Source organism: Columba livia, chromosome 8, assembly GCF_036013475.1.
Source record: "Columba livia isolate bColLiv1 breed racing homer chromosome 8, bColLiv1.pat.W.v2, whole genome shotgun sequence".
In the NCBI taxonomy this organism is placed as follows: Eukaryota; Metazoa; Chordata; class Aves; order Columbiformes; family Columbidae; genus Columba; species Columba livia.
The window spans coordinates 4228662-4255912 of NC_088609.1; the positions used below are offsets into that span (position 1 = coordinate 4228662).

General features: G+C 51.9%; 1 protein-coding gene across 6 annotated transcripts in view; it reads right to left on the bottom strand.

The window, feature by feature from the left end:
• The window catches only part of RNF220 (ring finger protein 220), a 225050-nt gene that overhangs the window by 80871 nt on the left and 116928 nt on the right, over positions 1-27251 (bottom strand). For all 6 annotated transcript variants that reach the window (XM_065071565.1, XM_065071560.1, XM_065071562.1 and 3 more), the window contains one exon: positions 5173-5302. In XM_065071565.1, coding sequence (XP_064927637.1) covers positions 5173-5302 — 130 coding nt within the window. The remainder of the gene's footprint in view (positions 1-5172; positions 5303-27251) is intronic.

A 27251-nucleotide genomic window follows, 5' to 3' on the forward strand; every position in this document is an offset into this window, starting at 1 on the left:
CCCCATCTGGGTATTTAACCTGCTTTGAAACAGGCCTTCCCACTGCATCTTGCTCTGCCCTGGCACTATTCGGTTCCCTCTTTGTGACAGCATCTCTGAGGTCACCGGAAAACAGCCTGCAGCACTTTGCATTTGCACCAAGGTGAGAGACCCCAGTGCCCTCTGTGTTCCGGGAAATGCTTCGTACTCAGACAATCAGAAGAGAAATTATTCCCAGACACACCAGAAAGGTCACTGTGGGGAATCAGGAGCTCCTGAGATACTGGGTGTGCAGGTATGGCTCCCTGTGCCCCTGGCATGGTGGTAAGGAGCAATGAGAGTTGCTATCCCAGGCTGGGAACAGCCGACAGGTGGGCATGAGCTTTAAGACACAAGTATTCAATGCAGAATAAAGAAAGGAAGAGAAATCAAAAAGGGAAGAGTTTGCACAGCCATGGGGCACTGTGAGAGCAGCGTTACCCCCATCCACCCACCCAAACGCATCCATTCCCAGAGGCACCTGCCGAGCACCCCAGGCAGCGGTTGCACCACTGTCCCCAGCCCCGTAGCACGGGCAGTATCACAACATGGCACGAGGGTACTGCTGGCTACATCTGCTAAGCTTAGAAACCCATTTAAACAAGGGGAAAGAGCTGAGATAGTCCTATCTGAGCTCACACCATCCTTTAGCTGCAAAAGGGTATGGTGCAATTCACTTCTCCACCCTCTGGACCATTCCCCAGCTCTAATGATACACCTCATCCTTTTGGGGAGGTGAAATCACAGCTGTGAAGCATAGGTTTGGGCTGGTAAAGCAGGGAATAATCTGCTCGCTGTCACACAGGGAAATAAAAACACCCTCTGCCAAATAAAGATTTTAAAAAGAGCACTGCATTTTCAAGAACAGAGCATCTTAAAAGGCACATTTCCCAACCTTCAAGTGCTTGACTCAGCAATGTGATATTTATAATGTGACTTCCTAAGGTTTTTTAAATGGCCAATAAATACCTCTTCCCCAAACACCAGCCAAAGGCTCAGAAAGCACCACGGACCCATGGGGGACCATCAGCTGAGGTGCGTTCCACAGCTCCCACTGCCTCCTTTCCCCCTCTTTTGTCCCTAAATTCATCTTTCCTCCCACATCAAACTGAAACTACAGCCCCCAACTTGCCCCTTTTCCACCCAGCCTCCCCCGTTATCCCCTTTCAGCAGGTTGTCCTCTTCGATCACTGCCTGGGGAGCAGCAGACAGGGTTTAAGGGTCCCCCCGGTGTGCCACCACCTCTGCTTACAGTATCTACCTGCAGTGACATACGCAGCAATGCGCTCATATGCCCACGGGGATGTGTGTGTGTGCCTATCCTGAGGGACACCCATGGGTGCTGCTCTCGAACGTTGTGCCTGCCTGTACTCCCCAAAATGTGCCTGCAGCCGAAGCACCAGCTGAAGCTTGGAGCTGGGGCCGTTGATAACTCCAGAAAGAGCCTCACGTTTCAATGTGCTTTATTGCAAGTGTGTAACACGGATGAGGTGTAAAACAGGTGAATATAAATCGAGTGAGAACGGAAGACTTGCATCTAGCGCATGGATTAGCTTCATGCACACAAGCCAAGAATATTCATGTATTCTGCAAGGACCAGCCTGGCTAGGGGAACAGGGCATTGGTGTACACAGAGGGTCGCTGTTATTATTTGTTATTTTTACCTTGGTGGCACTTTGCTGCTCATCTGGGGATCAGCACCTTTTGCTCCCTGAGCTGTACATGCAGCACAGGGAGAGAATCCCCCTGTACCGCGCCACGGGGCTGCCGCTCGCCCACCTCCCGCTCTCCGCTGCTTTGTGCTTGTGCTCTGCCAAGGGGAGCTCCTAGGTAATTTCTCTTTGGAGGAGGAATACCAACAGTCTTGCCTGGCAAGAGTTAAACCCCATAAAGCCAAAGCTTGTAGTTTTGTTTTCTTTCAATTTATACCCTTCACTTAAAGAGGTGGGGGGAAAAAAAGAAAGGACAGGGAGAAAAAAGAAAGCCAGGTGACATATTCTAAAAGGGAGCACCGAAAACGTGTTAAGCACTTCAAAATCTCATATATTCAATCGGCCTCTGGCAAGACATCTGCCTAATGTTAGCGCTTAAATATCCTTTTCCATTTTACATGCATTCAAGTCTCATTTGAGCGAAATGAAACGGTATTATTAAAGGGAGATTTTGCACAAATGGCCTGAATTTGACATGTCAAGTTCAATGAGGCTGTTACATATGTAACACCGAGAAGGGCTCGGAGGCTGCCGGCTCTTGAAACAGCGCCAGTGGCTCAGAAATGAAATTTGCATTCAGAGAGCCTTGTCCTGCCGTGCAGAGCTGTGCGCAGGGCTCAGCCGGACCCGTGCGGGGTGGAGGAGCCATGGGACGCACACGGGCCGGTCTCTCCCTGTGCTTTGGGAGACCGGAGGCACCAAGAAGGCAGCAGAGCTAGAAACTCAGGTCCCGCATTCCCACTCAAATCTGCTTTTTCAAGGAAAAGCTTGACCCTGCACTAGGGTTGGATCCTCCTGAGTGATGTTCTTCACCAGTCCAGTGGCTGGTGTCCATCCCTTGGACACACACAGCCCCTTGGCACGGGTGGGTGCTGCCCCGCAACTCAGCATGTCTCCTCCTGCCCTCGCTCTGTGATGCTGCAGCTGGATAGACCTTGAGATGTCCTTGCCCTGGGGCCAGGACAGTCACACTGGCACTGGCCATGGGGGAGAAGAGCTATCACTGGGGGAGCAAACCCCATCCACGCCAGATGAGTGAGGGGATGCACTGGTGTGGGTAGGATGCAACCCCAGGTTCCTGGAGAGCAGGGATCATGTGCAGCAGCATCCAGCTGGCTCCTACAGCTCCCTCATATCTCAGCCTCAAAAAGCTCCGGCGGTCACCTGGAGGAATCTGTTTTCCTCCTTCCCTTCCCCTGCCCTCCTTCCAAGCACTGCCGAGCTCTGGTGATGCCCAAAAGCCCATGTGAGCACTCAACACCCATCAGAGGCGATGGTGCGGGGCAACCCCTCTACCTTGCTTCTCCACCAGCCTCTCCCCTCCTCTGGATCTGACCCTACGGCAGCATCTGGGCAGGCTCACCCCACCACATGGCCCTGCAGCTGTGGTCCCGTGGGGGATATCCCGGCACACGGGGAGCCCAGTGCTGCGGTGGGAGCTGATGCAGTGCCCACCAAGTCTCCGGTGCTGCAGGCTCAGCGGGAAGGAGGGGATCTGCCTTCCTAACCCCGAGCGTTGGAAATTTATGCTTTTGTTGCAAATCATTAAGGTTTATTAAAACTTAACAGCACAAGCCACGATTGGCTGCATCCTCTTTAAATTAAAAAAAAAAAAAGGCCCCTGGAAAGCAGCCCCCTGCTTCGCTTCTCCCCATCAGACTGATAAGTAACAGCTGCTCAGCCATTTCGGTAACGAGTCGGTATTGGCAGGGAGAGGCCAGGGTGGCCGGTGCCCGTCACGTTTATAGGCCTACATTTTATTTTTATGTTTATTGGGTTATTTGAGATCATTATTAGTTTCTCTCTCCTCTTGTTGATGTGTTCTTGCTCCCGGCTCCCCCAGGCGGGAAAGGTGGGGGAATGGGAGAAGGGGCCACCCGCTAGACCGAGCCACCCCGCTGGAGCTGGGCAGTGCACAGGAGCTCAACACGCTCACGTCCCGCTGCCTGCCATTGCTGCCTGCCATTGCTGCCTGCCCTGCCTGCTGCTGCCTGCTGGCCCCTGTGTCGCTCCCCTCCAAGGCTGGGAGAGACCATCCCTGTGCAGAGCTGCTGTGTTACAGATTATCCTCCATCGCCTGAATCCATCGACTAGATTGAACGTTATCTATCACGCTACGGAGGGAGTCGTTATTTAATAATTAATAAAGACCTCTGATTCTTCTTCGCCGTCTGCGTGGCCGAGCGGAGCGGGCCAGGGAAGCGAGGGCAAGCCAGGGAGAGCTGTCTCCTCTCTAACTGCTGCTGTTATTTAAAGGAATAATGCCATTCTTTTTCATTTGTCAGCTGGCCCACAATGGCCCTTGTCACACTTTATGATTTAGGGTTTCCTTTCCTTTCCCATTAAACGCCACCTTCCCATCACCGCCTCGCGCCAGCCAGCCTCCGCTCCTGGCTTGCGGTTTCAGTTTCGCTCTGATATTGGCCCAACTTCTTTGATGGGCTCCTCCGAGCACTAATTGCTTCTGTTCATTTAAACCTGTTCACTAATTTGCAGTGGCCCTTTATTAAGTTGGATGCAGCCCAAATTACACCATAAATTACACTCGCAAGGGGACTGGGTGTCGTGGGGGATAAATGGGCTGCCTGTTCCCTGCTCGCCCCCCCTTCTCCATCTTCCTCTGCAACGCGAGGGGGATGTGGGTCTCAGCCTGAGGCTGCAGGTGCCAAATTTGGGAGATCTCAGCCCACTGGGACCCATCTGGGAGGTCTCTGTTTCTCTAGTTAAAGCTCTCTCCCTCTCCCTTCATCTGCATCAGCTATTGCTCAGTTGCAAAGCAGATCCACACTGGACAGGGATGGATTCTGCATCCTCTGCACTATGCACAGCCCTGGTCACCCCTTGCCCTGGCACACACACCCACACCGACACACGCGCTCTCCCTCCTCTCCTACCACCTGGTGACGTAACTTTGCTTCTAGTCGGCAGCGTGATTCCTTTCCTCACCTTTTAATGACCGGGGAATTCATTAATAATTGAAATAAACACGCTCTTTTCCAAGGCTGCTGAGTTTTATTAAGGCAGGGGCAGGGATCTGCCAACTCTTGGCTGCAGCCATTTCCTAAATAACTGCTAGCAGTTAAAATGCAATTATTATTAATTTTTTTTAAACAGGTGACTTTTCTGTGCTGGGGAAAGCAGAAGGGAGCTGAAGGCAACTGAGGGGCAGTGCACACCGTTGCTGCTCCATCATGGGACATGAGCAATGGGAATGTTGCTCACCCAAACACATGTTCCCAGGGAAAGGAGTGTCTGTGCCTGCTGGGTGGCATCTCTGCCTGGCTTTACCATTGCGGTGATCCCCAGGGAAACGTTTCTGCCTTGCTTACTAGTACTAGATCTCTCATATCTGGTAGCTGTGGGTACCAGCATCTCCTCTGCCATCTGCAGGTGCCTCAGCTGGCTAACTGGGGATGCTGGTGGACTCCAGGGAGCTGCTTACCTGATGTTCAGCTGGGTGAGCTTCTCCAGCTCCTGCTCCATGTGCTCCTGCAACTCCCCGGGGCGAAGGAGAACCTGGCAGATGGGGCAGATTGGAGCCTGGCTGTCAAACAAAGTCGCTTTCTTTTTGCCTGTGGAAGGAAAAGAGGGGAGAAAGCTTTAGCTTTGATCAGCTGCCACCAGCACCTCCTGTACTCTGCCCTGCTCCCTGTCCTAGCTGAGGTCTGAAACCAGGGCATTTTCTCCTGGTATAGACCCTTTTCTCTCCCCATCCCATGTTCCTTGGGGCAGGGACTGCTCTGTTCTGCAGTGGGTCAGCAACTATCATGACAGCATCCCAGCCCTGGCCAGGGGACCTCCCATCGTACAGGGAGAGCAGCAACAGCCACATGAGGAGTGACCCTGCGCAACCTTGGGTTCCCCAGTTTGTAGTGCAGGCGCTGTGACTCAGGGCAGACGGATGACACAGCACTACCTGTTCCTATTAATTAAAACCAGTAAATTAAGAGCTTTCTTTATCCTTCTTGGCATTCCTGAAGTTAGGTGGGTCAGGATGGCCCTCCCCAAAGGGCAGAGCAATTCTCCGTGGGCACACAATGGTTGGTAGGAGAGGAGACACCACAGTGCTGGGATGAGGAGGGCAGGGAGCAGCTCTGGATGCTTGGCAGGGCCACCCTGCTGGTGACCGGGGACTGCTCATCCTGTCCCCATCCTGTCCCCTTGCACTCCCTGCACCACCGACAGCTCCGGACCCCACATTTTCCTCACCACGAGTCCTCTGGGACTGCATCATCCCTGGGCGAGATTTGGGGGTGCCTGCAGTCCCCGATCCCCAGCTGGGCTGAGCCCCTGGGGCCACCCTGGAAGTGGGGCCCTGCCTCACACCCTCCTCACCCCAAATCTTCCCCGCTGTTCCACTACCCAGTCACATCTCTCTGGTTCACTCCCTGCTCCAAAGCCAATTTCCTCCAGCCTGGAAACTTTATTGCCCCCTCTGTAAGGAATATACAGCGTCTATTTAACATAAAATAAAACTCTAAAGCAAACAATGAAGTTTCAATAAAACAGAGGAGTGCACGGGTCTCCAGGCCCCCCTCTCCCAGCTGTATTAGCAGCTCTGCTCATGAGAGGGCGTGCGGAGCCCGGCTCAGATGGCTGTGGCGGGGAGAAACATGCTTTATAGCTGCCTGTTGTCATCTAACGTGAACCCTCCTGCTGGATTATTTATTTATGTATTAGACATGGATCAAATTGGTTAAATTTGAGTGGGAGGCAGTTATGCACAATAAAGCAGCCAGTGCTGGATACAAGGGGGCTGCGTGCGCTGTGGCCTTCCAATTGGGAGCCAAAAGGTGCCATTTTATGACTCCTAATGATGGCAGAGCCCAGTTAAATGAATACCCATTAAAGGAATAGACCTTCTCAAAGTATCAAACACTGGTGTGAGTGGCTTTACTGGGTCCCTGCTGTTCACTGTATAACCGCCTGGCACAGGCATTTAACGAGAGGAAAGGTCTGAAATAAGTTTAAGAGTCACCTTGGCTCATCGTTGCCTTCCAGCAGGACACAGTGTATGTGCCTGGCATGAGCAGGGCTGTCCCCGGGTCACTGCCTGCCTTTTTCTTCAGCCTCCCTATAGGAGATGGGGGAAACTGAGGCATGGGGGGCAAGTCAGAGCAGGCCAGTGCTATGGGGCATCTCCTGTCTCCCCAGCTTCTCCATCCACTGGGAACTCTTCCATTTGCAGAGCCAGAAGGAAAACCCAGCCAGTCTCTCCTCTGGACTTGAGCTGCTCCCAACAGCCCCCCAGGCACCTCGGCTCCCCATGCCTGCTGCCCAGTCTTTCCTGGCAGAGAGGAGGATACAGCAAGCAGCTCATGCAACTGGGAACATCCTCCTCTCTCCTCCTTACCTCATGTTTAAATAATGCCCAGAACCCAACCCAAACCCAAACAACCAGCTCCTACTGACCCTTGCGGGAAAGGTCGGAATTTCAGTAATTCCACCTTCCTCTTGGAGCTTTTCCACTTTTGTGTAGCGGGGGCCCAAAATAGCCCAGGAGCGTCCCCGACCACCTGCTATTTATAACCCCAACTTCGCAGCAAAACAATGGAGCTGTCTGCGTCTCCCTCCTAAAATAAACAGGCAGCCTTTGAGTGGACGGGAAATCCTGCTGGATCCCTGCTGTGGGGTGTGCAGATGGACGGGTAAACAGGCTGCCCTCCGCCCTACCGCGCCGCTTCCCTGCTCCCAGCACAGGCCACTGCTGTGGGGCCTGCGGGTCCCCCCTGCCTGCCACCCACGGCTTGGGCTGGTGGGACAGGGATGCTCTCGACAGCACTGGAGGGTGAACTGAAGGCTGAGCATCCCTGGGGTGATACTCTCCAGGGAGGCCAGGGGTATCTGTTTGCAGGGGGAGGTGATGGAGAACGCTGGACCGCAGCAGCCTCGGACCAGGAGGTGCAGTTGCTGTCCTTCCTGGGGACCAGCTCTGTTGCACCCAGCTGATGTTTTTTTAAGCTCCTGCATGCCCAGGTCCTTGCTCCCTGCATGCTCTTCAGGGTTATTCCGTGGGGTGCTTGTCCTTAAGCAGAGGTGACTTTGCATTTCAACAGCTGGGGCAATAGAGAGGGATCTTGGGCTGTGGGAAGGAGCCTTCTGTGGCCACTCCCGACCACATCCCAGGCCAGCAGCAGAAATGAGCAGCAGTGGCCTTACCCAGCAGCTACACCAACGATGAAGTCATGCCAAGGAAGGATGTGACAGCTGTCACCCCGCATTCCTGCGACAGCAGGGGAAGATCCCCTGGTTCCAGTAAGTGTGGGAGGTTGGTGCTCACACCGAAGCGAGGGCTTCCAGAGGAGCAGGAGAACAGAGACCCAGACATGCAGCCAAGTCCCCAGTGTGCAGATTGCAAAGCTGGAGACAGAAGGAACCCCAGCTCCTGGCCCAAGGGGGTGACAACTGTACTTTTGCAGGAGTGGGGCTAAGCACGAATGACAAGTGGAAGGGAGGGATCATCTCCTGTGCCAGCAGGACACCTACGCAAACCTCCCCAGGTCTGCGAACCCCGCTGCATGCCTGCAGTGCCACCGAGGCTGCTGGAGGGATATGTCTCCCCAAATCAGAGGTGGACACATCTGCTGTGTGCCCCAGAGCCCAGCACACGCCCACGCTGTGGTGTCTCACGCTGGGCTCTGTGGTGTGGGATGCTGGGTCACAGGGAAGTAGAGGATGGGCATCACGAGTCCTCAGGTGCCAGTTGTGAATGCAAAGGTGCAGGGAGCTGCGTACATCCCACCTCTCCCCTCTGGAGCAGAGGCATCCTGGTACCCATGAAAAAGCAAAGGATGGCACACTGTGTGTGTGGCTGGACTGCAGCGGGGTCCAGCTGGACTGCATTGGGGTGTAGGTGCTTACCCAGCAGAGGGTATTGATTTGCCCAGGATAAAACAAAGGGTCCAAACTCTAAGCAGGCTGGACCTGTGCCTGCCCCAGCAGCGACTGCTCCCTGCTCTTCCATCCCTGCCCTGTGCCAAACCTGCTCCTGGGAGACCCTGAATAGCTCTTTTCAGGCTTTTGTTTTTTTGGCAGCTGTGTTTTTGTTTTCTTTGCCCCTCTCTCTCCCCTTCACTCTCTGGTTACTCGGTAGGCTCAGCTCCAGTGTTTACCCTCCGCAGCTCTGCCGTGCTTTCACCGCTGCCGACCCCCTGCTCGCCAGTGCCAGAGAGATGAAAAGGCAGAGCCTCTGTGCTCCCGCTGTTTGCATGGTCTCCTGGGCTCTGTGGAAATGTTTAATTCCAAGTGTTGAAACCGAATATTTCCTGCTCTGAAAGCAGAGGGCTCGATGCGCAGACACACTCCTGCGTGGAGGAATGTGTCCACGGGCTCCATCAGAGGGTGTTTGCAAACAGATCCCAGCCCAGGCGGGGACCGAACTGAAACCTCCTGGTCCTGATGGGGATTGAGGGGCCAGGTCCTGCCCTCAGTTACACAGATACGGATCCAACATAATTCTCCTGAGTCCGGCCTAATTTGCCAAGAAGCAGTTGCTAACGGGAGCTACGCTCTGGGCTCAGGTACCAGGGATGTGAATGTGGCACTGAACAGATGTGAGGGGATGAAGCCATCCCCGCTCCCACCCCACCTCTGTGCCCTGGCACGGGGGGCTGACAGCACTGCGAGGTGTTTGCAGGTCAGGACTGGGTCACTTGGAAGGGAAAGTTTTCCCCTCACAAGGAGAATATGAAATGCTGTTTTGGACAGTATTTAAGTGGGATAAAAGGGACCCAACCTGCCAGCAGCCATGACGTATACAGCACCTTGTCACTACGCAGCACAGAGTAAGAGATGCTCCCAAGTCACTCTGAAAGAGCGAAGTTTACAAGGTGTGAGGGCTTGCTCTGCCCAGGAGCTCAGTAAGCTGCCAAATGTATGGAATAAATTGTTCATAATTCAATTGCTGAGCTCCACTGATAGCTTACTGCACAGCCAAGTGCCTCCTGCAGGTGGCACAGGCGGTGGCAGCGGGCAGGGAGCACTGATGGGGACATGTTCCCCACTGGGGTTGCACTTGCCCTTGCCTAACACCCCTTCGCCAGGCAGACCTCAGGGCATCCGTCTGGGTTTTGGGGCATCTTCTCTCCATGCCGTCGTTCCTCGTGGCCATCTGAAACTTGCCACAGGAGGACCAGCTCTTCTCTCCCAACTCCTGATTCCTTCTATCTCAAACTGTTTTCCACTTGTCTGAGTACCAAACTCCTCCTCCTCTGAGATGCCTCCTTCCATCTCACCCTCCTATTTCCTCTCTCTTCCTCTTAAACACTCCATCATTTAAACCCTATCAAAGCCAGTTGATCTGAAACTCTTCTGAATAGAAATGACCCCATGCTGGGGCCCCGCGGCCCCGCGCGCCACTTCGGGGGCTGCGCTGAAACCAGGTGGGTGGTAATGGAAGTGCTGACACAGGCTCCTTGACAGCATCGCCAGTGCCAGCGCCTGTAATAATCCCTCCCGGCTCCCCCGCAACTCAGTTTCCGCGGCGATTATTTTCCATTCAATGATGGGCTTGCTGTTATTTGTGTACTGATAGCAGATATCTCGTGTGACAAGCCTCCGCTCCTTCCAGCTCAAAAAACAATAATTCAAAGAAAGCCCCATATTAGCTTGGAAATAGCCAAATGCTTGCTCTTTTCCCGGCGAGCCCGCACCGCAGCCGATGAGGCTCGCAGAGCCTGACAGTAAGTGGCAGCCAAGGGGATGCTGGGGGAGGATGACAACAGTGGGGAGAGGAAGACAGAGATGGTTCATATATCAGTGCAGAGCACCCCAGAATAACAGCAGGGGCAAAAAAGTATTTGGTAATAAAGTGATGGAACAGGAATAACATTGCTCATTGCTCTCCCGTCTCCTGGGGTGCTCCCAGTGGAGCTGCATCCTGCCTGCCGGGCACTGCCTTGGATCTTGCTGGTTTTATCTGAGGCCAAAAGGTACGTGGCCCCCAAAAACCTGCATGGGGTGATGACCTGAGATTGGGGCATGTCCCACTCCTTCCAGCAGGCCCTTCCCCTCCCTCAGGCTCCTGCCTGGCTGTGCGGGATGCAGACCTGGGCTATGCGGCATGCAGATCTGGCTGTGTGGGATGCAGACCTCGGCTTGCTTATCTGGGGCCATGCACCCTGGATTCTGGCCCCTCCTGCACTTGCCCTGCACAGGGCAGGGAAGAGCCAGATGCCAGCTGGGTCCAACATCTGGCCGAAACCACATCCACAGCACAACCTAACTCTGCAAACACCCCACAGTGCAGCGAGCACATCCAGATCACTGAGGAATCACCCTGTGTCAAGCAGACCTGTCCTTCACTGGAACATATGTGTTTTGGAGGTCTATGCAAGCAGTGAGGGAACAGAGGTCTTGAAAAGGGCCTTTTCATGTAGGAAAAGGCTTTGGAGTCACTTCTCCCCTCCTGTGTCACAGCACAAAGCTGTTGTGAGGCACCAGCAAAAACTGGACTCAAATTGTGCTGAACACAGCATGGGGCCATTCCTGCCTTGAACCCAACAGAGAGGAGCACGGGGGTGGGTGACAGCTGGTTTTACACAGCTGAGGTGTATAAAACACACAGAGGCACAGATGGACCAAAGGACCTTTACAACCTCATGACCAAACTGGGATAAAGTGAAGAGCCAAACTCAGCCCCCCACATCCCTACCAAGGGCCTGATCCCCACCACTGCTCCCAGGGTGGGTGCCCAGCTGCCAAGCAGCTTAGCAAATACACCTGCTTCTCCTGAGGCTAAAAACTACGGTGGGATCTGAGGCGGGAAAGCTTGTTAAAAAATTAATTTCTATCCAAAGAAAAGAGTTGTTCTTGTGGCTGCCTACCTGGGCAAGCTGGATACTTGAGAAGTGGTGTAAACCAACACAGGGCTGCTGCCACGCAGCTAGTGGCAGCTGGGGTGGTCTGATGGGTTGCTTGGTAAACATACGTGTTCAAGCAGCACCCTGGGCTTTTCAAAAGCTGTCACACATCCCTTTGGGCCTGGCACCACGTTCCTGATGGGAGCTGGCAGCCCAGCAGCCCCTCCAAGCTTCCAAACCCACCGCTCGCGATCCTGGCCCCAGGTCTCCATCTGTGGGGATCATGGCTGCCCGGCGTGGGGCAGAGGAAGACGGATTGAGCTGGGCAATAATTTAAGAAACGGAGTGAGTCTGTACATCCAATCACTTTACAAATCAGGGGAAAAGGAGAGAGGAGGAAAGGCAGGAGAGGGGGGGAGAAGTGAAAAGGCCGCGCAGGGAAATGCATCACAATTACTGTCTCGGCTCTAATGAGGAGCCTGTCATGAGGCTGTCATCCTGCGGAAAGCCACCTACTCAGAAAGATTCAATAAAAAAGTAGCAGAGAGATAAAAAAGAGATATATTTCAGCCCTTGCTAATATTCTTTTCATTTGTCCCAGCACAAAATAAGATACTGCACTTAACCGGCTCGGTTAAAATGAAAAGCGGGGGGGGCGGGAAAGGAGCAGCATTGATCAATACCACTAAAAGCCGGGAGACACGGTGATGGAGTGCAATTTTTTTGTCTGTGCTGAAGCATAGCAGAGGCCCGGGTGGGGTAATTTATGATTCGCACGCATGCTGGCTAACTAGAGGCTGACAAGACAATGAATCCTCGATGAGAGGGACATAGGCCAGCAGGAGAGCTGGAAAGGGAGACTGTGACAGGGACCTGGAAAGGAGAGGGGACGAGGAGCGCTGGGACAGGTTGCAGTCCCGTCTCCCCACAGTGCTGCTCTGGGACTCAACGTGGCTCCACAAAGTGGAGCAGAAACCCCTCCCTGGGCTTCACAAGATAAAAATGGAGAAATGCTGGGAGCAAGCCAAGGGGTTGCGCTTCCCCCATCCCTGTCCCTGTCCTCCTCCCTGGTGGCTCGTGGCCTGGCAGGCTGCCCATGCCAGCTTCCCCTGGGATAGCACATCGGTGCCCGGCCGTGACCTGCCCTGCGCTGGAGATGGACCAAACCTGGACAGTGGGGACCATGGACAGAGGCAGATGGTTCCTTCTCTGCTCCCGCTTCTCTGACATGTGCTGGTGTAAGTCTGGGCAAGCTCAGGACCACAGAGCTGGACCTTCCTGCTGCCATCCATCCTCTGCCCTGGCAGTGAAAGTGGAGCCTCCTCCAACCCACCGCCTCATCTCCAAAACACACAAGTCCTGGCGAGCAGGTGGGTCTTCCAAGCATCAGTGGGGTCCCTGGCTTCAGTGAACATAGCACAGCAGAAACGCTCCTGCGCTCTCTTGCTGCTGACACCGTGTGTGTAGCCATGGCTGGACTGGGTGCAGGGAACAGCTCTGCCTCATCACCATCCCTCCTCTTCCTCAGCCACCCAGCATGCCTGGGGCTATGCACCCAGGTGTGGCAGTTGGGTGACATTCACTGACAGGCTTCTGGCCATTTGCTGTTACAAGGGTCGGGTTTTGACCTTGCTGTACCAGTCCCACCAGCTGGGGTTCCTGCTGGCAGGGTGGGAGAGGGTGAAGAGGAGGAGCTGTACAGCTGCATTGCCAAAGTGTGCCTTGATTATCCATGCTATGCATCAGCTCTTGGGATGGGAAGACCTGGCGCAAAATACCTTCTTTAGCTGCCAAAAAATAATGGCAGTGGGAACTGGAGAAGGTAAGTGTTTCACAGTAACATCCCTGTGTCTGGCTGGGAGCTCATAAGAGAGCTGGAGTCTGATGTCCCAGGCACTTTTGGGGTCTGACCCCCATCCTTCTGCTCCTCTGGGTCCTTGGTGAAGGGTCTGAATGCATCCTGAGAAACAGGATCAGCCTGGAAACAGGTCTCTGCCTTCACCAGTGGCAGTGAAACAAGATCCTGGGGACCACCCCACTGCCAGCAGGCTGGGGTCTTGCTGTGGGTCCCCCCTCAACCCAGCGAGGCACCCTGAGAGGGGCTCCAGCCCCATTCTGCACCCACAGCAGCTGCTCGCAGGCAGCCACGCTGCTCCATGCCCTTGACTTGGAGGGCAGCCTGTTAAGTTGGTGATATACTGATACACCTATAATTTGAAGGGGTGATGGGGTAGAGTCTTTCCCTGCCTCCCACCCACTCCCTCCCCCCACTTTGCGGCTCCTCTGCTCTCCTCCCTTGGGGGTGTGTGGGGCACATATCGAAAACACAGATATTGAACTGTCAAAACTATTTCCTACAAGAAAATAGATTCATCAGCTTGCAGCACGCAGGGTCATTGCCACATTTTCCCCTCGCGCCAGCACCTGCACATGCCGGCGCATACCCAATGCCTCTTCGCAGCACCGGCACTTTAGCTTGTAGCTCAGGGCCCTTAAGTGACTTTGAGAAATGGATAATCGATTATAATTCCACGGGCCTCTCTGCAGATTTATCCGGAGAATGTATAAAAGCCAGGGCTTGGGAGAAGCGGGTCCTTCTGGCCAACACGTCGATTGCCTGCGCTCTCCGTGCCCAGCTCGGAAAATCGCATCCCGAGCACGACTCTGTTTAATCCATCAGTACACAATCAATGCACTCTGTAATCAACTCTTGATCACTTAATTTTACACATGTTGGCTGAATCCCTTTGTTTAATCACTAGATCAGGCCGCCTTGTTGCACTGCCCCCTCCCTGCTTAACCCTCCCTGACCCTCACCCCCCCCGCCAGCACCACCAAACGCAGCCTGGAGCCTTCATTTCACCTTGAGGAAGAGCTCCTGTGAATTTAGAGAGCCATGAGATGGCGAAGGAAGGGCAGAATGGAAAACAGAGAGAGTGAAAGAAAACATTTTCACTTCTCTGTTTTCCTAGAGCTTGTCCTGGCTGTTTCCACCCACAGAACAGAAGTCTCTGCTGGGATTTAAAAGGGGGCTGGATGCTTGGATATGCACACTGACGGCCTGTGGCATCCCAGGGAGAATGGGCACACCAGCGTGTCACCGGGCAGGCACACCGGCACATGACGGGCACCCATCACACGTCTCCCTGGGCTGCATCTGGCCCCTCCAGCATCCTCCCCACTCCATTATTATTTTGACTGTTTTAGCAGCCAAGGCCATTACAAGCATCAGTTCTTGATCTTTCCCTCCCAGAGGCATCCTCAGGAACATCGCTCCCATCTCGCTGGGGTTCATCTTCCTTTTTATGGCAAGAGCACGACCCTTGGGTTGCGAATGCATGTAAACGCAGCTATTTGGCATTTTTAGCGTGATTTGTGTCGCTAGCCTGATGCCACCTCACCCTTCACACGTGCTCCGCTGGCACACCAGGGTCAATGTCCAAGGGATGCTCAGAGGTGGAGATGTCTGACCGCATGACATTGAAATGCACTGGGATTTTGCATGTGTGTGCCTCATCCTGCCGTCAAATAACCTTTTCCAAGAAGAGTTTGTGGCATTTTAACTGTGTGATGAGAACCTGAAGGCTCAGAGATAAGGGGGGCCAAGTACTTGCAATCCACACACCGACCATTTTGATCAGCCACCCAGGTCACGCAGCACGTTCCTCCTACCCGAGCAGCACAGTGGTAATTCATAACCTGGCCAAATCTTCCTTTTTAAAGAGGCCTTGATGCCGCCTTTAATTTGGCACATGGAGTAACTGCTGCTCACGCTTGCAAGAATAAACGATGGGATATGCTTGAACAAGAGGAATCTGGAAGCGCAATTGCCAGGGGAGCGTGCAAATGTTAGCTTTGCACAGGAAACTTGCACAAAACTGCGTGTTGACACCAAGGGGCCAGCTGTAGGACAAAGCAGGCGCGGATGTTTAAAGAGAATTCCAGTTGCTATCCTATAGCAAATAGTCTTCAAAGAGCCCCTGGAGCTCTCAGCTTCTCAGCATGGAAAGAGGAGCTTGTACAAGATGAAACGCAAATAAATAGTTTACCATAGAAAAGATATCCAAGGCAAAGAGTGAGATACAAGTTTTAGATCTCACATTAGCCAGCTGGGGTTTTATTGGTCCCTAAGTAAAAGCTGTAAATAAAATACAAACCTAACCTGCATACTGTCAAACTACATTTAAGAAAATCAAAACAACTTAATTGCACTCAAGAGCACCCAGGGGCAAACTGGTGCATGGTGCATCACAAGGCAGCCTGCAGAGCTGTTAGTAAAGTATAAATCCAAGAGCTAGACAAGTTGAGCCTTTTACCTTGGGATCTGCTGACATGCACAGATTACTCTGGCTTTGCTAATGTAGCTCACTCCTGCCCTAGATACTCTTGGTAACAGGTTAGCAAGAACAGAGAGCATAGAAAACTCTGTCCTCTCTCACACCAACATCAGTGCCAGGGAGGAAGGACAGGTGGTGGGTGGGATGCTGAGACTCCCATCTCCTTGTTTCCAGGCTCATGTGTGGCTGTATGGAGCGAAGGTGATGCTGCACCCCAGGAAGGCAAAGCCCAGGTGATGAGGACACCAGCTCCAGCCAGAATTAGCTGGCAGGGAATGGGTGAGCAACCAGAGCATCTTCCCCTTCCGCCCTGACTGCCGAGGGCTCCCAGGGGCTCCCGTGCCAGGCTCTGCAGTGCTCCTGGGGAGCTCCAGAGCAAGGACAGGCGTTCCCTCCACGCCAGGCTCTCATCCCTCCCATACAGAGCTTAGCTGCTCTTTTCATCCACTTTTCCTTTCCACTGTGTTCATTCTTTAAACCTTAACATATGCTAATATGTCAGCAACATCAAAACTAGCCCACCTTGCTTAGCTTGAGGAACTGCACTTCCCAGCTGATCCTCACTTGGGATCTGGTCTCGACTTCACCTGAACACCATTTGCATGGCTTTTTCCCCAGGGTCTGCGCTTGTTCAAGGTGGTGTGACTTCCATGGGACCAGGCAAAGCCAGACCAGGTCACTCTGTCCCTGGAGTCCTTGACCAGAGGACCCTGCCTGGAGTCTGCCACTTATGAACCAGAAAAGGGTAAAGAAGGAGGTAATGTCAGCGCTGGGGATGGGTTCACAGATCCTGGCCCAGCAGCACCAAACACTCTAGGAAGAGCGGGGAAGACCTCGCTATAAGCCACCGTGAAGGAGACGGAGCACAGGGCCGGAGGAGAGCCTCCCCGCTGTCACCCACATGCCAACACAGGTGATGACAGTGTCACATCCCTTTTGCCATTTTCAGGTGGAGGGAGAGAAGTAAGAAATAGAAAAGAAAAAAACAAAACAACCTGCCAAGGTCTAATTAATATTTAATTTACTGCAAAATGTACTTATTATTCCCAAGTAATTGGCCAACTGCACAGCTGTGACCACTAATGAATAGAGGGGGGACAAGATGCAGGGACAGGAGGCGGGCAGGGTGGTGCTGTCTGTGATCAAACCCGGTTGCCTGCCTTTAATGTGCATAATAAGTAAACTTAAACAGCTTTGATATATTTTTTTTAGATCTAAAAACGGCCGTGATGCCCACTAATGGATTTCATTTAGCTTATTGCACTGTAATCACCCTATTATCACTGCAACTTTAACGAGGGGGAAAGAAGGGCTTTGGAAGATGGCATTTGCAAATAGGTTGTTGAATAACACTGCTCCTAAACACGGCAAACAGGCGAGTCCTGCTTGTTGTAATTCCTTGCATAGATTGCCAATACCTGAGCACTCAGCATCCCCGTCTCTATTGCCACTTTTCACTCCGTGATTGAACTATTGGCTCATTTAACTCTAAGGATGGGAAATATTTTTTTACTTGCTAATAGAAGTGTGGCTCGGCTGTGGCCCAGCGTAGATTTTTACATCAGTTTTTCTTGATGGCTTATTCTGTGGAGAGAGTTAATTTCCCCCCAGTGCAGAGTGCTTAAGTGGGATTTAAGTGGCACACGAGTCTTTCGCTGACCCCTTCGCACAAGGTGAAATCTGCCCTGAGAGCCTCCCCTCCCCAGAGAGGGATGCTCAGCACACCGCGGGGACACATCCTGATGCTTCAGCCTATTCATCTGCTGCTGCGATCTGGTATTTCACACATGGTCCTGACATGCGCAGGCACAGCTTCTGGGGACAGGGACACCCTTGTCCCCATGCCCCAGGGTGCCTTGGCTGATGCACAAGGAAATGTGCCTTTGCTACATGAAGGGGATGTGGAGGAGTGTGGGGAAGGGATTGAAAGTCCTGGTTTCTCGCTCTTTCTGGGTCCTGATGTGCCCAGACCTTCGCTATTCCCTCCCACGATGGCCACAGTTGCTGCAGCCATCGCTTTTTCTCCAGAAGGCCAAGAAGACCAGGGCTGCCTTCCCTTTACGCCAAGCCTCACCCCTCCTCTCCTCCACCACACCCCCCACCCCAATTAAAGGCCTGGTGGTGGGTCTGAAGGCTCCTTCAGCTTTACAACAGCACTGAGACCTCAGGCTAAATTCCCATCCCGCCTCCACGGGTGTAAATCCAAACTTCACGGACTTCAACGGCGCTAAAGCCAGATCAGCACTTGGCACCTCTGCGCCTCTCGGCATCCAAGTCTGTCGCACGGCGGGCCGGGAGACGTGCCGTCACGGCCGCCCGCGGCTCCGCACCGTGGCTGCGCTTCCCTCCTGCTAAAGCAAACAGCTCATCAGACACTGTCCTGGGGCGGCTGTCCCGTGGCAGGTGGCCATGGCACACAGCTGAGGGAGGGGGAACGGCCCCGCCTGGGGACGGGTGTATGAGAGCAAAGAGGAGAAATAGCACACGCGCCCCATGAAGCCATCGAGCGGCTGGAGGGAGTTCAAGGAAGGGAGGCAGGGAGGACCTGGGGCTTGGCAGAGCTACACCTGCAGCTCAGCAGAGCGAGGAGTGATGTCCCCAACCTGCTGTGGGTCCCATGCGTCTCTGTGCAGGGACTTTGTGCTGAAATGGTGGCCTGACACCTCTCCATCCCTCTGCGAGGGACCAGTGCTGGTGGCTTTCCTAGCCAACAGGGACAGAGGCAGAGCAGGCTGGTCTCTCACAGCTTTTGGTGGGGGTGACCCGCTCTGTGCAGTCGAATATGCCGATCCACAGAGAAAAGACAGGACTGAGTTTGGAAAATGCATCCCTGTGGGTCATGCAGCCCCTCTGATGGACACATGTGAGCGTCTAGCAGCTCACAAGTGCCTAAAAAAAGGTTGAGCAGGGCAAAAAGAAACACACAGCTGGGAGCTCATTCCTGTACATTGGTTTCCCCATCTGGAATAAAAATACCTGTATCCCCTGTAAGGGGTGCAGCTATGCCAGACGTGGTGCTGGTGGAGCCAGGATGAACTGGCTCCATCACCCCAGCCTGGGCAGCACTGGCGGGAGATGCTGATGGTGCAGCCGCAGCCAAGATTAAAGGGTAGCTCTTGCTTCACCTTCCTTTCTGCTTGGTTTATAAATTGTCCCCTTTGAATCTACTTCAGTCTGGAGTTTGTCTTAGAAGTTTTCTTTGAAATGGGAAGAGAGTTTTTCTCTGAAATGTCACATTGCTTATTAATTTTAATAAATGGATATATATATTTTTTTAAAGAAACAGCACAATAATAAACTCCAGTCTGCTCGTAGGGCCGTGGATGGGCAGGAAGCTGTGCAACCCTGCCTGCATGAGGGTGTAAAACTGCATGGGAGCTGTGGACCAGAGCTCCTCCAGCCCATCCCCATCACCCCTGTGTGGGCACCATGGCTGAGAATGGCTCCCCCCTGCAGTGCAGCCCCAGTTGTTGTCTAAACTGGCTGTGTTTGGCTTGAAAACTACTCCAGGTCTACTTTTTGACTACATGTTGAGCGTTATCCCCATAGCAAAACCATAACGGCAGCAGAAAACTAAACGCTAACCCAATAAACAGGAACAGGCCCCATCAGGGGCGTTAGAGAGGAACATGTCAGCACACAGCCGGCCGCCTCAGCCCCGAGGAGCCGCACAGCCAGAGGACACCAGGACCAAGTCGAGAGCGTCAGTTCTGCACCAGACCCATCTCTGCTCTGTGAGCCATATAGAGGGTGCTGAGCTGCAGGCAGATGTACCCCTCGCCTTCCCAAACTTTCATGCCTCTCTCTCAGTCTGCCCCACTCCTTCCCTCTCCCCTCCAGCCTCTAGGGCTGGCTGGACTAAGAAGTAGGCACTGCTAGAAAAATCCTCCCCAAAACCACATTTCTGCTTCGTTCCTGACCAGCAGATCTCGCAAAAGAAAAATCGCCACCAGATATTAAAGGGAAAAAGCAATTTTGGTCGGGCTCTTGGCAAGCGTTGGCCTCACACTGCTTGATTTTCCTTGCTGGGCGCTGCCTCTCCAGCATCAGGAAGGAGCTGGCTGTCAACCCATGGAGTTGTAGTTTGGGTTTTATTAAACCTGATCAGAAAGGCGCAGTTTTTTTGGTCCTACCTCAAGGCGGCACTCAGCCAGCCCTCAGCATCTGCCAAAATAATGAATAACATGTATTTGATTAATGCCTTGTGCGTGGGGAGGCTGATGCTTCGTAACCATGAGTGGGCACTGGGAAGTGGGTCAGCACTATCCCTGCTTCCCAAAATACTGCTGCAAAGAGGTGAGTATGGTCTTGCGGCCATGACATGACACATGGACTTTGGGCCAGAGACTGCCTGTTTGGTCCCACTCACTTTCCTATGCTTTGAGCCCTCATTTCTACCAAGAGGATCAAAATTCCTTGTCTGCCCTGTATTTTGGGTCCCTTCTCTGTTCAGCCCTCAAGCTCAATGGGACTGGGACTGTGCACAGTGCTTTGCTGCTATAGGGGCCCCATCTAAGCACAGCCTCAAGAAAAACATAAATATTATAAATAATACAACAAAATAATAATAGAAATACTAAATAGAGTATAAATAATACAAAATTCAGTCTCTGGCTCCCCATGTCCTTGCCTGACTCAACTTCTGTCCTCCCGCTCGCTCCTCCCTGCAGTGCCAGAGCTGATGATCAGCAACAGATTTCAAGTCAACCCCCCCCCAGATATCCCCAATATTGCAGCAAAAATCCAGCACAGGGAAAAAAAGTCAGCATAACACCCCAGGGAATTTAAAAATCTGACAAGATAGGCACTATTGATGGAGAAATATAAATTCCACTATTTCAGTGGCGGCTTCGCAAGCCCTAAACCTGAGCTGCAAAGCGGATTGTTGGGTTCGATTTGTCAAACTGGGAGGCTGGCAAGTTTGGGCAGCTTCAGAGACTGTGTTTTATGGAACCTTTCAGGAACCCTCAATAAAAAATGTATTAGATTAGTAATTTGAGTCCCAAATGACCAATTTGAAACGATTGCTTTCTTATGATTTTTCTGAAAGTGCCTGTTTCATGAGAAATTGCTTGAAAAATCAGACAGAGTTTTTAGAGACAATTGTAACAGCACACATGAGGGCTGGGCACGATGGGTTAGGAGAACATTAATTTAATTGAGAAAGGGAAAAAATCCTGTGTAATGCCTCCTCTGTCTTTCCCCAGCTTCTGCATTATCATAACAAGGTCTAATTCTTAAATACTTCTCTGGAAATGAAAATATCACATTCACCCCTATATTGGGGTGGGAAGAAGGGGGGTGTGGGAGGTAGACACGACTTGCTGAGGTCGTGCGTTCTAAGTGGAGCTGGAACAGGAGCCCCGTGCTGGCTTCCCAGTGGATCCCAGTTCAGGCACTTATGGCTCCTTCCCAGTGAACTGGTTTTCCTCCCCTCTTCTCAGCTTGGAGATGCTGGTGTGGGACATCTGCCACATCTCTGGGTGTGCCGGAGGGGCAAGGGGCTGCCAGGCTTCCAGCAGAGATTTATCCTTCACAATATGGAGATGTATAGTATACACAGCTCACACAAAACTATGAGCTACATTTTATTAACTTTATTACTAAAAATTCTAATGAAAACTGCCATTTAACTATAAGATGCATCAGAAATCAAGTGTAGGATGACCTGCGTTTCAACCTAAATTATTCTGCAACTCCACAACCCTGTGATCATCATCTTCTCTGCCTTCTGGTCTCCAGACTTTAAGGACCCTGTTCACAGCACATATTCAAGCATTCTGCCCTGACCGCAGGGACTGAAACACGCCTTTGCTATTTATTTAAAAAAAACCTGAGATTCTTGTATCACCACTTGATTACAGAGACTGAAGCTTTAAGGAGGAAAGAAAAAGATCCTGAGAGTCTTATGATAAACTTGTGAAAACTGGCAGTTCTGAGACTGAATTACCTGGGGATACTGCTATCTGGAAGGTATTAAGGAATTACAGTATACAGCCTATTTAGGACTATTAATCACAGAATGTTTGGGATTGGAAGGGACCTGGAAAGCTCATCCAGTGCAATCCCCCCATGGAGCAGGAACACCCAGATGAGGTTACACAGGAAGGTGTCCAGGCGGGTTGGAATGTCTGCACAGAAGGAGACTCCACAACCCCCCTGGGCAGCCTGGGCCAGGCTCTGCCACCCTCACTGGGAACAAGTTTCTTCTCAAATTTAAGCGGAACCTCTTGTGTTCCAGTTTGTACCCATTACCCCTTGTCCTACCATTGGTTGTCACCAAGAAGAGCCTGGCTACATCCTCCTGAGACTCACCCTTTAGATATCTGTAAACATTACTGAGGTCACAGGGATGGGCTGGTTAGAAAATACACAGAATTTGGAGGAGAAACAGAAGACCAACTAACCTACCTTCCATTCTGTTTTCTTTATCCTATCTGGTAAATCCTGCCTTCATACTCCCTACCTTTCTCCTTCTCCCATGGTGCCACCTATTTCCCTCAGTTTCCCACTCGTGTTCTGAAGAGAGAGGATGAGAGACACTGGCCCAGGCTGCCCAGGGGTGTTGTGGAGTCTCCTTCTGTGCAGACATTCCAACCCGCCTGGACACCTTCCTGTGTAACCTCATCTGGGTGTTCCTGCTCCATGGGGGGATTGCACTGGGTGAGCTTTCCAGGTCCCTTCCAACCCCTGACATTCTGGGATTCTGTTTGAAGGAGACCTCACTTATTTTCATGGAAAATACAGAAAAAAAGAGGGGAGTCACTGGGTGCTTGGTGCCCAGCAAACTGCATGTTTTCAGAGGTTAACCCCCAGGCAGCAGGATTGGGCACATTTTAGGGCTCCTCCACAGGTGAGGTGATGGAAAAACCCCTCCAGTATTTGTGCTTACCAACCTGATCACTAATGAAAATTAAAAAACCCCACATCACTGAAATATCTTTACTCTGATTCTCCCTAATTGCTCCTCTTGAAGCAATATTTTTAAACAGGCCATTTTTTAAGACAGGAAAATACCAAGTCAGTAGGTTTTGCATAAATGGCAATTTGCAAAACTGCAAAGGTGACATTTTTGACATGAACATTTAACAAAAAATTAATATTTTGTCTCTTTAATAAATGGGTATTTGCAAGACAGAACCCATTATAAAAAGGGAGCTAACGCAAGGTTCTTGATGTCGTTTCCATCAATTGCTATAAGATTTATATGTAAATATGTTAATGGTACTATTAATAATTTAATGGGGGCATGGCAAGCTGTGTTTACATAATAAATATGATTAAGTGTTTCCCTCGAATGAAGTTGCTGAACTGTCACGCTACTCCAGGTTATTATCAACATGGCTTTAAATGTTAATCAGACAATCAGAAGGAAATAGTCTCCATCTCCGTTGGACCATCCAAGTTGTTTTAGACACAGCTCCTGTCACTGCACCAGCAGTTCCCAAAAACCTCCCTCAATCACTGCAGAGTTACTGGGAGAGATGTGGGAATTTGCTAAAGTGCATGGATGATATTTTGTCCGACTTTATTTTTTACAAGGGTGGACTAACACCATCCACTTGAATGGAATCGCTTCAGATTTACGCGAGTGTAATCGAGAAGAAAATCAGGTCTGAGATAATTAAGTCACTGAATATGCTTCTGGCTCCTTAAATCCACTGCACACAAAGCCGGGAGAAGTGCACAATCCTTGAATGGTGGGAACGAAGCAATTTCTGGGGTGACAAAGGAGGCTGCAAACTCCATCAAACTCCTACTTCCTTGCTGGACTTTATCTACCTGCAGGATCCTTCCTCGCTTGAGCATCACTGCTTCTCCAAATGCTTGCTGGAGGGAAGTAAAAGCCTTTATTCTGACCAGGCAAGGGACAGAAAGGGTTAATTTAACCACAGTGCAAGGCCAATCCCGCTGAGGTGTCAAACTATAATTTTATATTAGGGCCTGTAATAGTTACTAGAGTTTTACTACAATAACTACATGTCCAAGCAGAGTTTAATGAGAAAATCTATAGTTTTGCTATGGTATTTTCTCTTAGTTTGCATAATTCCCTGAATGCAACCCAGTAAAGCTTTTGACCCGAGATAATAAAAAGGTGATAAAAACGGGCTGTAAAATCCAGCATATACATACATATATATATATATATATATTAAACAGGCACTACAAGATTATGGGTAATTTCCACAAGATAAAATGAAACAAAAAACCCTCTTAAGACACAACTAAATCAGCGGAGCACAAAACTAAGCTAAACTGATAAATTTAAACCTCAAGCAACCCCGAAATTGTGGGTCATGGACCTGGCTGAGCTCAGCCTGGGTGCTGGAGGGACAGGATCTGCCCCAAGGAGGGTGAAGGGCTGGGGGTGTCGGGTGTGCGGGGGCCGGTGATGCTGCACAGCACAGAGAGGGGTCAGGGGTTTTCCTGGGGATGGGAGCAACCCCCAGCTGCGGTGCTAATTCTCAAGCGTTTAATTCATACTCTATGAATTAGAAACAAGAGCAGTCTGAAGCACTACACTGATAGCTGGCCAGACGGACAGACAGAGGACCCAAGCACCTGTGAACAGGAGGGCAACTAGTGAACAGTCTGTTTGGATGCTCAAATCATGCCCGCACCACCGCAGGTTTCATTTAAGGCAGATGACATCTGTCTCATGCATTTCTGGCTTACAAAGCACTGTCCAGTGCTCCATGGATGGTGGATTTCCCTGTGTTAGTGTCCCTTCATCCCAGGTGGAAACACTGGGGTGCAGGTAAAGTAAACCCCACACAGGGAGGCAGTGAAAAAGCTGTTAGACCAGCTTTTAAACCCAGCCTTGGATGTGTTAAGAAATATATATGTGGAAATGGGCTCATCCCACACAACCCTCACACTGAGCTACGCCTATCAGCTAAGTTATTCCCTACAAATATCAGGTGCAGGTGTCCCTGCTGGTGGCAGTGAGGTCTCACAAGTCCCCATCTCCCCTTCCAAACACCATCACCTCTCCAAAGGCTAGTGGGAAACGCTGTGCTTGGCCCAGCAAGGTCATTTATTTCCATGAAGACTTTACCAAGGAAGATGCAGGTCTGGGATATAGGTCCCCAGGTTCCTGCTCCCCTGTTTTGACCTATGTTAAACCTCTCCTGCTGCTCCCCTTGTCCATGTGGGTGCTATCATTGAGCCAGAGCGCAGCCGAGTGAGGGTTGAAGGAGGGGGGAGACTCCTTAGCTGAAAGGCACGCGAGAAGGACACATTAAATCATCACACACTCTCTCCGCATTTCCTCCTCCACCCTGTGGCTGGTTACGAGGAGGTTTGGATTGTAAATACAGCAGTAACTTTCTCCATAAAAGTCAGCCTCTTCTCTCCACCAGAGCCATCAAGGGATGGCACAACCCAGTGCTTGGGATCTAATAATAACAGCATCTTTCATTGCTACGGCGTGTCCTTCCTCGAAGGCTACCACAGGGCTTCACAAGCACGTTCCGCACATTTGGATCTCATCCTGAAACACACCCACTTCCAGGGACAGGCAGCAAGAGTTATTTAAGGAGGAATTGAGGGAAGGCAAGGCAGAGCAAGCTGCGCTGCCAAACATTTAGGACGGACAAGTTGGCAAACATGAAATATGCCTTGGAAATTTTTATGTGCAAAAGCAGTTTTGCTTTGGATTCTGCATCACCCTGAGGATGCGACATTTCATACATCCATACCCTGAAGCTCCTGCCTTGCACAACTGGCAGCTCCCTTCCCACCTCCCTTCCCACCCAGGGGGTCGCGGTACAAGGGAAGGTGCTGGGACCGGGCTGACAGCTTGGGGACAGCACCGGGAGAGAAGCACAGGGCAGGCTGGACGTGCCAGGTGCCACCTGCCCTGACTGGTGGCCCCTGAGGTTCATCTCCATTGGGTCCGTCTCTCTGGCAAGCTCCTGGCTCTCTGTCACCCTGCCAGCTGCGGGCTGTCCCTCTCCTGTTCCCCCATCAATCACCCACAACGGGGATGATGTGTTAATGTTTTTCCTATAGACAGACACATTATGTTTCCACACTGCCTCTGCACACGCCGTGTTTACGCCCCTTCTCCCTCCGGGGAGTAAATCAAGCAAATTGATGCGAGCCATGATTAATTGTGTATCTCGGACCAATCTTTTACCGAGTCCCTCACACGGGCAGGTTGTTCCCCCCCTCTCCCTCCCCGACAAACAGGAGAGAGGAGACGGTGCTCCGCTCGCTCCTCTCACGCAGTTTGACGGATAGAGCCTGCCCGGGACGCGGCGAGATAAATTTGAAAGGCCTGTGCCGGGCTGTCAGCGTTAAAGATGATGAATGTGGGAGGTGAGGCGGGAGGGACCCACCGAGCTCGGCGTAATGGATAGGGCTCCTCGGGAATGGATGCTCGCCCGGCGATTCTGCGTTAATCTCCGGGCTCCGCCGAGGTGCCGCCGACTGATAACAAGGAAATAGGAATGACAACAATTTTTAGCCGAGAGATTCTTCACAAAAATGCCAGCCTGCTGGAGGTCTGACAGGCCCTGATTGAATGGGAGCAGGGCGGGGGGAAGCCTGCGAGCACCTCTTGACTAACATGCAAAAGATGGATCATTTCATTCCTCCGCCTGACCATCTACATTTATTATCATTTCCCTTAATTCTGCCTCGCTTAGATACCTGTCAGCACCGTTTCTCTTCCAAGGGCCGGCTGATGGGATCTGAACGGGGCCGGAGCCCCCGTCCCCCCTCCGGCGTGGGAAGCCCGAGCAGCACTGCCACAGCAGGCAGCATCACAGACACGGCTGCCCCTGCCCCTGGGCCGCCTGGACGGACAGACAGATCACCAGGACAGACTTTGCTGCCTGAGGTGGGCTCATGGCACGGCCCCGCTGCTGCTGCCACCAGCACCTGCATTCCTGGGCTTTCCCTGCCTGGGGGAAAGGATCCCTGTGGGATCCCTGCTCTCTCCTCCTCTGCCAGCAGTGTTTTCTGTCCTATCTGGCCAAGCTTTTTCCAGCCACATCGTGGTGATCGCAAGGTTGGTCTCAAGTGCCAGGAGTGCTTTGCTGGGGCTCAATCTTTGCTCACCTACCATGGGCTGCCCCAGGCTGCAAAAGCTCTGGCTCCCCCACAAATGCCACATTTAAGCTGGTAGCTTTGCCCAAGCTCAGCAAAATACCTCTGTGCATGCCACTTTGCTGAAGTAGCAGGAAAACACAGCTGGAGGAAAGAGAGTAAGATCTCACCTGGCTTGAACACAGGGAATGGGATGTTGATGCTGCTACAAAAGCTTCAAGCCTTAGAGGTGATCTTTGCTGCTGGCAGGAGACATCCCACCTCACTTTTTTAAGCTTTCTGCCAGAACCTGTCATGGCCACAACATCTGCATTGCTTGCTCCAGGGTG